At 49.4% G+C, this 13414-nt stretch overlaps 1 protein-coding gene across 2 annotated transcripts in view; it reads left to right on the forward strand.

Annotated features, from left to right (window-relative positions):
* Positions 1 to 13414, forward strand: part of CAMTA1 (calmodulin binding transcription activator 1) — a 221624-nt gene that overhangs the window by 39130 nt on the left and 169080 nt on the right. For both annotated transcript variants that reach the window (XM_080631333.1, XM_080631332.1), the window contains exon 3: positions 7654 to 7721. In XM_080631333.1, the coding sequence (XP_080487459.1) occupies positions 7654 to 7721 (68 nt within the window). The remainder of the gene's footprint in view (positions 1 to 7653; positions 7722 to 13414) is intronic.

Raw genomic sequence — 13414 nt, forward strand, 5'->3', positions numbered from 1 at the left:
GAGCTGAGCCTTACAGATCTGTACACCTCAAATCTGCCCAGTGCTGCTCTGGCATTACTGCAAAATGCCTTCACTCAGACGCCTTGATTGGCGATGGGAGCTCAGGATTCCTAAATGTCATCCTATAATGTCTAATTAAGGTTGCAGTTTGAAGACATCATGTACTTTAATTGAAAACTGTAAGAGTAATCTATTCCATTTTTTTTCCTGTTAAATTAATAGTGTGGACCTTTAGCAGATGGTTGCTGAGACGCTGTTGTTAATGAAAACATCCCACCTCCTGCAATCCAGCCACACAGCTCCCCAGCCAAATGCCTTTTCCACTCGGTGGCTGTATTCTCCTGCGGTGCCAATTAGTGGTCCCTGGGCTGCCACTGAGCCTCTTTGGCAGGATTTAAACCCTGCAGAGGTGTATTCTGCTGGGTGATGCTGGTGGAGCTGGCAGCAGCCTGCTGCTGCTCTCTGGCAAAGCAAGAAATGCTTTGGGCCCCAACATGTTCTCCATCCATTAGGGTGATAGACCAAGAGGTCTGGTTTAAGCTGTTTAATGGGATTTTCAAGTGCCTCTGCACGTGAGCATGCACTGCATTCAGTAGGGGTGTGCTCTGCCCCTCCATTCCAGCATCCTCATGTTCACCCGTCCCAGGTTTTGGGAGCAGATCTTTTATTCCCCCTTTATACTTCCTACCTCCCTTTCCCCCCTCCTATTGCTTTGCTGCTTCCCAGGGGGACACGCGGCAGCAGCGGGGACTGGGGAAAGCTGGAATATTTATCACTCTCTCCTACTCAGAGGCTCTAAAACGGCTTCTGCAGAATAAATCTCCTTTAAGACCCTTCTGGAGTGGGGTTTGGCTTATTGCTTCAGGAATAAAGAAAAGCCTTCCCTTCGCCAGGCGACGAGCTGGGACCCCAGCGGTGATGGCTCGGGAGCTGCCGCATCCTGGTGATTTGTGGGGTTTCTGTCTGCAGAAGCATAGGCATCTAAACCCCAGTGTTTGCTGCAGGAGCTGAGGTGCTGGAGCACAGGGCGAAGCAGTGTCCTTGTGTAGGTACCACCAGGCAGCTGACGGCGAAGGGTATCCCAGGGTGAGAGCATCACTCTGGGAGGGAGGAGCAGAGGGATGCAGGGATCCATGTTTCCCATAGTGCCGTTGTGGAGGAGGAATTTGCATTGGCTCTGAGGATGTGAAGGTCGAGTCCCAGTGAGGCAGGGACCTTGTGACAAAGCAGATCTCTGCCCCTTAAGGGTGCTAGGAATGTTTGGCTCTGTTCCCCTTGTCAGCTGCGGGATGTGCAGCCCAACATTTCTGCTTTAGGAAGGTGCAGAGAGGTAACACTTTGAGGCCAAAATAAGCCTGGCCTGCAAAAGGCCAAACAACTGGACAGATGAAATGGTTTTGCAGGTTTTGTTCCAGTGATGCTGAATGGGGTAGTGAGAACTTGCTCTGTGTGGCTTTCAGATCGGTTTGTTGTTGGAATAATCAGAATATTAATGGCTTTGAGAGCGGGGACAGCTGGAAAATGAAAATGGCTTAACCCAGCTGAGGAGATGCTACATAATCAACATGAATTTGTATTTTCATTTCAGAGCGGAAGGATGATGAGGAAGAAATGGGCTGGGATTTGTCTTATAGCTGCAAGGACGCGACGATATCCTCAGAGAATGAACCATGCTTGCTTAAGAGATCACAACTGCGTTAGCTCTGTGCATCCAGAGATGCGTACAAACTCTCCTGTTTTTTCTTAGAACATGCATGTATTTCAAGCTGATTAATTTGGGTGTGTAGAATTCAAAGTAATAACTTGAAATCCAGACTTTACTTTTGTTTTTTAAAGTAATGATGTTATTACTTTGAGACCAGAGAGTGGCTTAAGCTGCCACTTCGGGTTGCAGTAAGGGTTCTTTCTGACACCGCTGGGTGTTGGATCCCTGCGCATGGGTCCATTCCCTGCCTGGTGCTGGAGTCCTCTCCAGTGTCTGCCCATGCAGACACACACACATCGCACAGCGGCTGTGCAGTGCGTGCTGGTGAGCGCTCTGCTGCCTGCGCTGCAGCTGGGACCCGGGAGGTGACATCAGGTCACTCCTGCTGCAGCTCCGGCTGGTGCTCTGCTTAAATATTGAAGCAGTCGAGGAGCTGCAGTCACGTACTGCTGGGTGGGAGCTGGCGCTGGTGCTGCACAGCACCCAGATAGCGTCTGCAGCTCCTTCCCCTGCCTGCCTCACACCTGGCTTACATTGAGGTGAGCTCTTAGGCAGAAGCTCTTCCCTGTGAGGCTGCTGAGGCGCTGGCACAGGGTGCCCAGAGAAGCTGTGGCTGCCCCATCCCTGGCAGTGTTCAAGGCCAGGTTGGACACAGGGGCTTGGAGCAAGCTGCTCTAGTGGAAGGGGTCCCTGCCCGTGGCAGGGGTTGGAGCTGGATGAGCCTTAAGGTCCCTTCAACCCAAACCAGGCTGGGATTCTGTGATTAACAGCGTGAGGGCTGCTGGGGTGAAACTGGAGGAAGAGCGATGGGGCCTTCACCAGTGGCACATGTCTAGGGACACTGTAGCCCACTGGTGTCCTGTCTAACACAGTTAATGTGGATTTGCAGTTGATGGCTCTTTGCGTGCAAACTTAATAACCTTAAACAGGGGAATGCAAAATAAAAACAAATGTTCATTTATATAAAATGCTGTCAGCCCAAGCTACAGGGTATAAATTAAACCACTGAATTATATGGCCAAGCTTAGGATGAAACATAACTCACATGATCTGAATCTTAAAATACCTAATTGCTTTACAGGGTGCTTCCATTAGCTGATCAAATTAAACCTATTTCCCTTGTTTAAGCTATGAATGTAAGGCTAAGTCCTGCAGGCTTTACTTTAGGTGGGAAAGCCCTGCTCTGAGCCAAACCATGAAATCAGCAGGCATGGTCAGAAACAGAGCTGGATCCACACAGCTTTTAATATTTCGTAGACGCATAGAACAGTTTGGGTTGGAAGGGACCTTGAAGCTCATCCAGTTCACTTTTCACTTTAAAGCATTACTTGCTGATGCTGTTTCCAAAGCCGGGCTCAGAAGGGACGCGGGGCTGGGTGAGACATCGTGACCAAGGGGCTGGTGCCCTTGTGCACAGAGATGCTCCTGGGTGGTCTTGGGCACTGGGTGCCACATGCCCTGACGGTGCCTCGAGGACTTGCTGATGAGGGGGTGTTTGTGGGGAACATGCATGTCCTTTCGTTTCCTTCATCCGCTTTATAATGACAGAGCAGAGGCGAGGACAGCGCCGGGGCTCACAGCATGGCGCTGTCTCATCTGACCTTGCTGGTGCCACGCTGCCTTTTGTTTGTAATCTCGGGCAAGAAGCAAAGGAAAAAGGGTTTGATAGGAGACAAAAGCAAACAATAGGCTCTCTCCAAAGATAGGATGAATGGGATGTAATTGAATGTTTTGGTGAAGACATTGACTTGACCCTCTAAGACACACAGAGAATCATTAGGGGAATTAACGCACATTAAAATGCAGGGTTTTTATCAGAGGGCTTTTATTGTGCCTATAGTTTTGGTTTTAATTATTTAATGACTTTGTGTCTTCTAGTGATAAATCTATTTCTGCTTCCCTTTTCAAAAGGAAGGAGGGTGTTGGTGTGACAGGGGGCACATGCCCCAAGTGGCTGATGAGCACCAGCCTTTTGTGAGCAGACAGGCAGATGCCTTCAGAGAGCATCCCTTGCAGATAAAACACCAGCGTTGCTCAGACCGCTGTCTTCTGGGCCCTTCGGGTTTACTTCTCCTATCTACATATAGCAAAAACTCTGTAGGAATTATGTACTGGCAGGAGCTAGGTGGGATGTGGGGTTTGGGAAGAAGAGTTCCAGACCTGGGCTGCTCAGGGCGCAGCACTCCTGTTTGCAGCTCCTCCTGCACTGCTTTCAGGGCTCCTCAGTTACCTCGTCTGTGTATTTGGCATCTCTCAGGTTGTGCTTTCCTCACCTTGCTGATGGATTTGAAACAAAAATAGCTTTTTTAATAACTTGAGCTGCTTGGTTTGGGCTTTGCTGAGATTTATGGCATGTGTCTGTGTCATAGAATCATGGAATAGTTTGGGTTGGAAGGGACCTTCAAAGGTCATCTAGTTCCAACCCACAGTCTCTTCCCCAAAATCATCTCCTTTGGCCTCTGACCTGGGAGCATCCGCTGTGGTGCGTGTGGTACGGGCTGTTGCTGCTTGCCCTGGATTCTGTGGTTTGCTGGGACTGTCCTGGGCGATGGACACAAAGCTGTGGAGTTACAGAAAGCAGAGCATGGAAAGAACAGGATTTAGATGGGGTTGCTGCTGACAGCAGGGAAGCCTTCCCCAGTGCATCCTCCACAAGACAGGCTTTCTCCATCCAAAGCTCTTACGCCCTTCAATCTCTCCCTTAGAAACCCAACATTTCCCTGTGCAGGACCAGTTTGGGACTCACCCTAGTGCCCAGGATGTGCCTGTCCTCCAGACTCACCTTTTTGCCTGTCTGTGTCCATGTGCGTGCAAGCACCAATGAGCATCACCGTGTCATCTGTTCCTCACAGTTCTGCTCCTGTTTGAGGTGGCAGACGAGAGATTTCTTGTTCTCCCTGAGCCTTGGTGCTCATGTAGTGACAGAAGCTGGCACACGGGTGTCAAACTGCAACCAGACATCTCTGCTGTTATCCCTGCATGGCACAGGGCTGCTCTCCTCACACCAGCTTGTGATGCTAAGTGTGCCGGTTCTTCCTTGTGGTCAAGGATGCTGTTGGTGCTCCGGGTGCCGGCATTGCAGACAGGGCCAGCAAGTGATGGGAGGGTTTCCTTGGCTTTTTGTGTCTCTTTTCCCCTGTTTGTGTGCCAGTCCTTGTAATTGTGAGCACTTGGGGCAGGGAAGGCAGCGGCAGGATTCGCAGTCTCTCTGCTGTGCGTGTTAATTTATAGCGCTGCTGTGAGCTAGATTTTCCTTGTTATCCAAGGTATTTCCTCTGGAGGAGGGAAATCAGGCTGTAATATATCATTAAGCAGAAAGCCTAGGGGAGCTCCTATCCTAGTTGATGTGGATCCTTCTTTTAGCCTGTTAGAAGAATTGAATTATACGTTTTGAGTTGTCAGAAGATCCAGCGTGGAGTCTGGCTGGCTCTGTGCTATGGGAGCAGGGCTGGGAGCTGCCAGGCATCGCAGGAACACTCATATATTTGATGGGTTGTTGTGTGCCCACAGCATCGATCTGCGCTTTATCCTTTAGTCTGCCCAAATCTGCTGGGCAGGCCCAGGACAGCAGCATAGAAACAAAGGTTCTACCTCCAGCTACTGCAGCTTCTCCCTCTGGTTTGGTTTTGGGAGGGAGGGATGGATGGATGGCGATTTCGAGCATGCAGGGCATAGGCCAGCTGAAAGGAATAGAGGGAACAAGCCTTGGGTAAGACTGACGTTCATTCACCTGAAGTACCTTAGGTTTCTGTCCTATAGCAAGATGCTTATTCAGCCATGAAAGTTAAAAATTGCCTTATTCCATTATGGCAGGTTGGTTTTTCATAGGAAGAGGCAAAATCCTGGGCTGATGTGACCACCCTAAACCTGCCCATTTCTGCAGGGTTTCGGGGGTGAATTGGCCAGATCTGCCTCTGTGTGAGGGGGTTTGTTTCTGTAAGTGCTTGTGCGGCCCAGCCATGAGGGTCCTGGGTGTATGGGTGCTGGAGAGGATGTGGGGAGCTCCTCAGCACCCACTGGGGCTCATCTCTTGGTATCTCCGGAGCTGTAAGGTCTGAGATGACGCAGATTTGTAGCAGACATAACGTGGGATGGGAGTAAGATTCTGCAGAGCACAGCACATTTGGTGGAAATACTGTGCTGGCTCCGAGGGAAAAACCCAGCGATCTTGGTTTATATTTCCTGAAGGATTTTAGTTCCGGAGTGTTTTATTTCTATATGTATGCATAAAATCAGCGGTTGGCTCCTACAACTTGCACCCTGCATCAAGCTCCTGGAGCATTGGTGGCTTGTGTAGGGAGCAATGGAAGTCTGGGGCCAGACTTCCTTAACCATGTAGTGTCCAAACTTTAGCACATGCATCTGAGTGAACTGTGGCTCCTGTTGAAGCACAAGGCTTGGTGGGTTCTCTGCAAGGTTGTGAGTGTAGAGCCATGCTGGTGGCCCTGTGGAGGGCTGCACCAGGGCCTTTTGATAGTGAATTTTACACTGCAATTGGCCACAGGTTATAAAGAGGTGGGTTTGGAGCTTGGTGTCAGTGCCGTTCCTCCTGGCTCCCGCAGAAGCAGTGCCATTCCCATCATCTGCTGCTGCAGTCATCACTTAGAACTGCGGAGTCGGGCTTGGGAAAGAGGGGATGCGGCGGTGGATTGTGGGAGAATTTATTTGCAGTGTAAACATGTTGGTCAGGAGTCATTAATATGACATTCACACAACTCTAATAAAGTACATAACACGGAGATCTGGCACCGCTGCAATACCCAGAGGACATTAAGTATGAGTCTTAAAACCAAGAGTATTGGAAACAAGATATTTTTACGTCTCGTTTGGGAGTAATATAATTGCATTTTGTGGCTCTAGCAGATGCTTGGGCCAGCTGGTTGGAGAGCATTGTGGATTTTTTTAGCTTTGGTACTATACAGCTACAACCCTTATATAGAACTGTCTTCTTTTCAAACAGAAAAGGCAAAAAAATTCATCTCCTGGTCAAAAGACCCATTTCTTGTGTGATACCTTCATGGGGGTGCAGCCTGTGTGCAGTAGCACTGGAGATTATGGAGATTAAACCACACATGGGTTCGGGGTCTAATCTGAGGCCTCTTCACTGACCTTTCTGCATCGCTCTGGCTGTCACAGGTCTCTTGAGAGGGAGACTCTGGACCCAACTGGGAGGCAGTTTTTGGCAGAGAACCATCAAACCCCTACTTATTCCTCAGTGTCTCTTTGGGAGCAGGGGGAAGTTTGTTTCCAGCAGCCTGCGGACTTCAGCCCTGTGGGTTCTTGGCCATCTCTGGGTGTTGGGATGTTGCTGGTGATTACAGCAGTGGCATGGTTGTGGATTGTTTCTAGTCCCTGGTCTCTTTGCTTGCCCCACAGCTGCTCTGGGTTTGACCCATGGAAGCGAGGAGCAGCCACGCTCCGTTCCTCACGCCTGTGTATGAGCACCAGCGTGAATTATCTCACCAGCACCAATAATTTCCTGCAAACATATCGGTCCTGATCTGGAAGTAATCGCCCGTATCATTCCTGCAAGTGGGAGCGATGACTTACGTTGATGTCACCCGCTGCCTTTTTATGGCAACCATTAATAATTCAGTAATTCTCTGCAGTGATGCTCTTCTATTTATAAATATTTAATTCCACTTCCTGGTGGCACTGCCCTCCCCTTTGCCTCCCGACGTGACACCGGGTGCTCGGTGGTCACCGCAGTTACCAGCAGTTGTCTGTGCTGGACAATGCTGATGCTTTTCCTTGCCTTCATCGCATTACTTCAGTCTGGCTTTGATGGCGTGAACACGAGCCTTGCCCGAGCGTGCCGTATCAGAACCTGACTTAAGCTGCTGACCTACAGCTCCTTGTCTGTGTTACAGAACTTCTCTGTTATAAAACTTTCCTGTTCCCAAGGTGGCCATGCAAGTAACTCTTTTCTTTCTGTGTTTCTCTTTCAGGAAATTGCAGCTTATTTAATAACGTTTGAAAAGCACGAAGAATGGCTAACAACCTCCCCTAAAACAAGGTAACGTTGCTCATGCTTCAGCCCATTGACTCATTCTCGCTGGTGACTTGACTTGCTCATTGGTGCCCTGGCCACCGAGTGTAAAATTGTGCTCAGTGGCTGGTGCCTCCAGACTCCCATGAATTGCCTTACTGAGCATTTCATTGACTGAAATCAGGTTGATTAAAAATGGAAGAGCTGCAGTCTTGACAGGTTAAAGTTGCCACCTGATTGCTCAGGGTTTAATTGTACCCCTCAGCTGTGCAGGCTTGGAGGCCTCTGAGCGAGGTTGCAGGCTGCTTATCCTGAGAGCTCCCTGCAGCCTCCAACTCTACGTAAATGAAGAGGCACAAAGCCCTCCCTGTGCTCTGCTGCTTAACATGCAGTCGCGGGGATTGTTTGCCCTTTGGTGTTTTTCTTGCTGGGGTTAAGTGTTTGATGTCGAGGAGATTCCAAAAAGCTGCATTAACAGACATGTTTGCAGTTTATTATTCAGTAAATGTCATGTCTTCTTCGCGCTGCCATAAATGTTTAACTCCTGTGCTCCCCTGGGGCCCCAGACGTGAAGTTTTGCCTGCAGATGTTTTCCCGCTGTTCTGGCTGTGCTCAGGCTCACAGCGTTTCCATACGTTACAAAACCAACTCTGCCTTTCCAATATTGAGGGGTTTTTCCTTTTCTTCTTTTTCCCAACCTGCTGCTTGCCTGTTGAGCAGGGTGAGGTCACTGGGTGAGCCTGCTTAGGACCAAGGTGGGAGAAAAGCCTCTAACATCCTGCATCCCATCGCCATCCACTGCAGGGATGCAGTGCCAGAGGCATCCCAACAGCCTGTTGCTGGGCTTGGCATCACCTCCCTCTGTAATCATCAGGGGCAGAAATTCCAGTGGGACACAAGGAATGATGTTGCACCTTGTGGATAGTGCGGGTTACTTCCCTGGGTGTTTCCTGACTCCCAGAGAGGAGAGGATGGAGGTGGAGGAGGAGGTGGTGGGTGAAGGGCCCTTGGGGTCTACCTTTCCCACTGATGGAAAGCAGGGAGTCTCCCTTTGGTGAGTGCGTACGTGCCTTGTTCCGCTGCCCCTCCTGGCGCAGGGCAGCAGGTAGTTTGGGAAAGATTAGAGAAGGCTTTTTTCTGACGTGGTAACCCCAAACTTCAGAATTAATGCAATGCAATTCCTTGCTGACCCTTTGCCATAGAAGCCTGTTAAGAGGTCAGAGAAGAAATGAACCAGTCTGGATATACACGGTGTCATTAAACATGAGATTATAAATGTGTTTGTAGCAGCGCCTTATGGTTTTAAGAGTTTGGTTTGCTAAAGGCAAGGCATGAAAGTAACTTTCTGATATTACAATACCTTCCCCTGTGTGTTCACACTTGAAAGAAGGAATGTCCCAGGGGAAGGAGGGTTGTAACGGCTCTGCAAGGGCCTTCTTAAATGTGGACTTAGGTCTTTTCTTCCTTTTTTTAAATATAAAAATCAATTTGGAGAGTCAAATGCTGAGTTCGTACAATGAGGTGGTGCAAGATTGATGCCCCCGCTGCAGCGCTGAGCTGGAGCACTCCCTGGCCTTTGTTTGCTGCTGCTAATTCAGCTCAGAAATGAATTGCACCCTGACACTTGTGGAGTTCCTTAGTGAGGTGATGGAGCACAGGGGGGTTCGAGGACCACTGTGGTGGACTCAGAGTGGTTGGAGCTGTTGGCCAGTGATGGGCGTTGGCGATGGCCCATAGAGAAGTTCCCATGCTCATGACGCAGGACAGGGCAGGGGTTGCTTTGACCGTGGATGGAGGAGGAACCCTCCTATGATGCCATTGTGGTGGCAGTAGAGAAGCTATGATGAAGCTTTCGGCTGTGTCCAAAATGGCTTTTTTGGGAAGCTTCTTGTGGAATGACTCTCATGGGTAAAATGTGCTGATATATAAATGTACTGGGCTGTTATTTACAACAGTCTTTTGAATGCTCCAGTTTACCAGTATGAATTACCAAGCACCCCTCGTGAGGCACTGACCTTGATGCTTCCTTGGAATGGTGTTTGGTTCCTGGCTGCAGTGGTGGAGTGGGCTGGGAAGCGTTCTGCTGGTGCAGGCTCTGACATTTCCAACTTAAATGCAAACTGGGATGACCAAACCCAAATTGCTTGACATTTGTGTATCAAGTAGAACTTCATTGTTATTTCCATTGGAATTTCAATGACAAAGATGGCTTTGAGTCCCCTGACACTGTGCTAGATGAAGGTACTTTGCTGCCTGTTTCCAAGTGCCTTCTGTAATTCTCATTTTAGAGTATTTTAATACTAAACTTGAGTGACCTGTTGTGTTTCATAAGTTGGGCTGAGCAACAGAAAGCATGGCCATGCCCAGAAGGTGCAAGGTTAGTTTTCCAGCTGGGAATGCAGTTCGGATGTGTTTATGCCCCTTGCTGCGTTGCATTTATATTTCTGCTGCGTGTACAGCAAAAGCAGAGGTGTTTGGGCCAGCAGCGGGTACCAAGCTGTTGCTTCCTTCCTCCAAGCCCAGAAGGTAGATGTTTCTTGGGAAGTGCCTTGGGATGCTGATGCTGTGATAAGCCATCACTTGCACTGATACACAGAGCAGCTGGGGGAATTCCCAGGTGAGGGATTTTCAGCCCGGAAAGAGCCCAAATGCTATTTGTAGGCAGTGAGACTTGTCAGTGATGAATATTTCTGCAACTCAGAGTTGGTGGCAGCCTGCCCCTTCCGATCAATAGCGATTTACGTACCCCAGACACGTCCTGACAGTGCAGTTCGGTTTCACTTCTGCTACCCGCTGCGTTACTTTTAGCATTTTCATTCCCCTTCTCCTGACTTTGGGAAAACAAGGATCACTTCTGGTGAGATGGGCAGGGACCGCAGGTCCAGGAAGGTTTCCCACTGAGAAATCCCAACCTAATAAATCAGGGAGTTGTCCCAGTGCATTACAGTGACAGCAGCAAGAGCCATCTGAGCTCTGTCTGTGTGACTGGGTGCAGTGGGAAGTGCTATTCCCTTGCTCCAGGGAATAGCAGGCATGGGATGCAGAGGGTCAATGCAGCCCTGTGGTGACTTAGGGAGAGCTGGACCCAGCTCAAGTCCCAGGGATGTGCCAAGGTAACAAAAAGCAGATTAATCAGTGACCCATCTTGCTGCCACCATAAACATGATGTCCTGGGACGGGACTGTTCCTCCCCTCGGTCATCTCGACCTCTGCTGATGCTGGTCGCAGGAACAGGGGATACAGATTACATTAGACTGGTTAGAAATCACTTTTCCTGATGGAAAATGCACTCACGACAATCACTGTGTTCCTCTGTTCCTTTTTTAGTGATTTTTTTTTTTTTTTTTTTTTTTTTTTTGCTGGCTCCAGAGTTTTGAAATTTCCGGAGAAATTGGATTTGTTCAGTTCAATGTGGGCTCGTGCCGAGGCTGGAGCGGAGGGTGCCGGCCCGCAATGAGATTTGGAGGGAGCAGGGCAGGAAAACCTAATGCAGTTACTGCTTCAGCAGAGCCGCCCGCGGGGATGTGACAGTGAGAAGAAAGGCGCCTGGCTCCCAGGAGAGCATCATTGTGTGCAGTGAGTCTGAGCCCTGCTCCGAGCCTGACCCTGCCGTGATGGGATGGGGTCAGTGTTGACTGGTCCCTCTGACACAGGGGAGCTCCATGGTGAGGGGCAGGATGAGCTGTCACCTCAGCTGCTCTCCATCCCACTGCCTGTCGCCCATGGAGCACACCCTGCGTCTGACCTGTCCATTGGTCCAGCCTAAGCACCATCATTTATCTTGGATATCTTTATCAGGGGCTTCGTAAAGACAAGTTAGGACCTTGCAGTATATTAATTTTGTTAAATAATTAATTGCAAAATTAATTGGATTATTCCATTTTCAGGTAAAAAACAAGGTGATAGATATTCATCACTTATTTTATGAAAGGAATTTCCATTTCCTATGCCATTGAGGTGAGATTAACTAACACTGGCTTTAAATGAAGACTGAAAACAATTGTGCTTTGGAGTTGATTCCCTGCATTACATGGCAAGCAGCTCCCAGTGGGCTCTGTGCAGGAGCCATCCTGCTGCCTGGGTACCTGCTGCTCCCAGTGTGCCTTGGCACTTGTGGGATGAGCCAGAGGCTCTGTGTTGCGGAGGAGGTCCTGTGGGCCGGAGGTTGTGGAAAGGCGACTGCCTGGAGCAAATAGAACTGCGCTGGAGACCTTGTTTAGAGGTGAGGGTCCTGCTGTCTTACATAGCTCCTACTGTCCGTGGGGCCCAGGACCCTAACCCTCCCTGTGCACAGTGCTGGCATTGGGGGTTTGCTGTTGTTGCTGCTGCTGGAATCCCTGTTCACACAGCTGGGGTGGCTGTGACCTGCTTTTCCTTCGTCAAAGGCAATGTGTGTGTTGTCAGCTCTTCCTGGCTTAGAATGCTGCTTGACATAATCCCTGCTAAATGTGGCACATCTCTCTTTACACTTTAAAGATTTCATGACTCTCAACACTTTCTTCTCACTGCTCTCAGTATTTCCTACTCTATTTTTTTTCTTGTTTTCCCCTGAAGAGGATAAACAGTACAGAGATGGTTTTAAGAGGCATTGATTTATATAGATTTTCATCCGCTGTGGTCCAGGGGTGTTGAGATGCCAATAATAAATTCCTTTAACATCTCACCCCGTTTGTTTTAATGTGACCTAACGGGAGCCATCAGGATGCCTGTCCCAGAGCAGTCAACGGTCTTCAAGTATTTCATGTGAACTCTTCCCATGGCTGGTCCAGGCTGGGCAGCAGGTACAGGCTGGTGCTCCTGGAGAGCTGGTTTCCCTCTGTGTGTGGCTCAGGAGAGCTGTGTCAGTGTGGAAGACAGCACTGGCCAGCCAAGATGAGATGTCCCTGTTTCCACTGTGGATGGAATTCACCTGGTGTGGATGCTGAAGGTTTGACCTCTCTGAAGCCACCATGTGTGGTCACCAGGCTCTGAATTTGCTGTGCATCAGTTGGGAACAGTTCCAAAGCTGTTGGCTCTATAGCTGGTCCGTGCACACGGATGTCTTCTGTCCCTCTGCCTGGCTTCATAGGGACTGGTGGTGCTGGAATGCAAAGGCTCCCACTCCTCTTCACACAGCCTTGTCCTTTGGGGAGGCAGAGAACCTTAGAAAACATGGAATGATCTCCTAATACAGTGATTGTGTTATTCAGCAAAGTACTGTCTGCCTTCAGTGAGCCCTTCCCATTGATAGAAACAGGCAAAGAGAGCACGTGGAGTTTGTTTTGGACAGATCTTGATATTCAGGATTCAGGCAGGCCCTGTCTATTCCCAGATCAAACATTGGTGGGAGGATGCTCAGAGTTTCGGAGGCTGCTCGGTGTGAGTGAATCCCCCCATGCTGGTTGCACAGTTTGGGTGTATGGGGCTGTGAGTCAAGTGAGAGAGGAGCTGCCTTTGTCCTGGGCAGAGCAGGAGGAAGGTGGAAACGTGCCAGGAGAGATGTTGGGTTGGGGCTCCTGATGGCCAGCACCAGCCCAGCCAATGTTTTCATGCACTTTATGCTCTCAGCCAAAGGGAACCCAGAAGGATGGAGGGTTGAATTGCTGTTGTGGGGCCACTTTGGAGATGCTCTTTTCCATGTAAATGGGTAGAGGCTGCAGAAGGGCTGGGAAAACTGGGATTTGTTCACACCGCTTTAAACACCAACACAATTCAAGTCTTAGTTGCATTTTAAAGGCTTC

Source organism: Psittacula echo (genome assembly GCF_963264785.1).
Source record: "Psittacula echo genome assembly, chromosome: 17".
NCBI lineage: Eukaryota > Metazoa > Chordata > Aves > Psittaciformes > Psittacidae > Psittacula > Psittacula echo.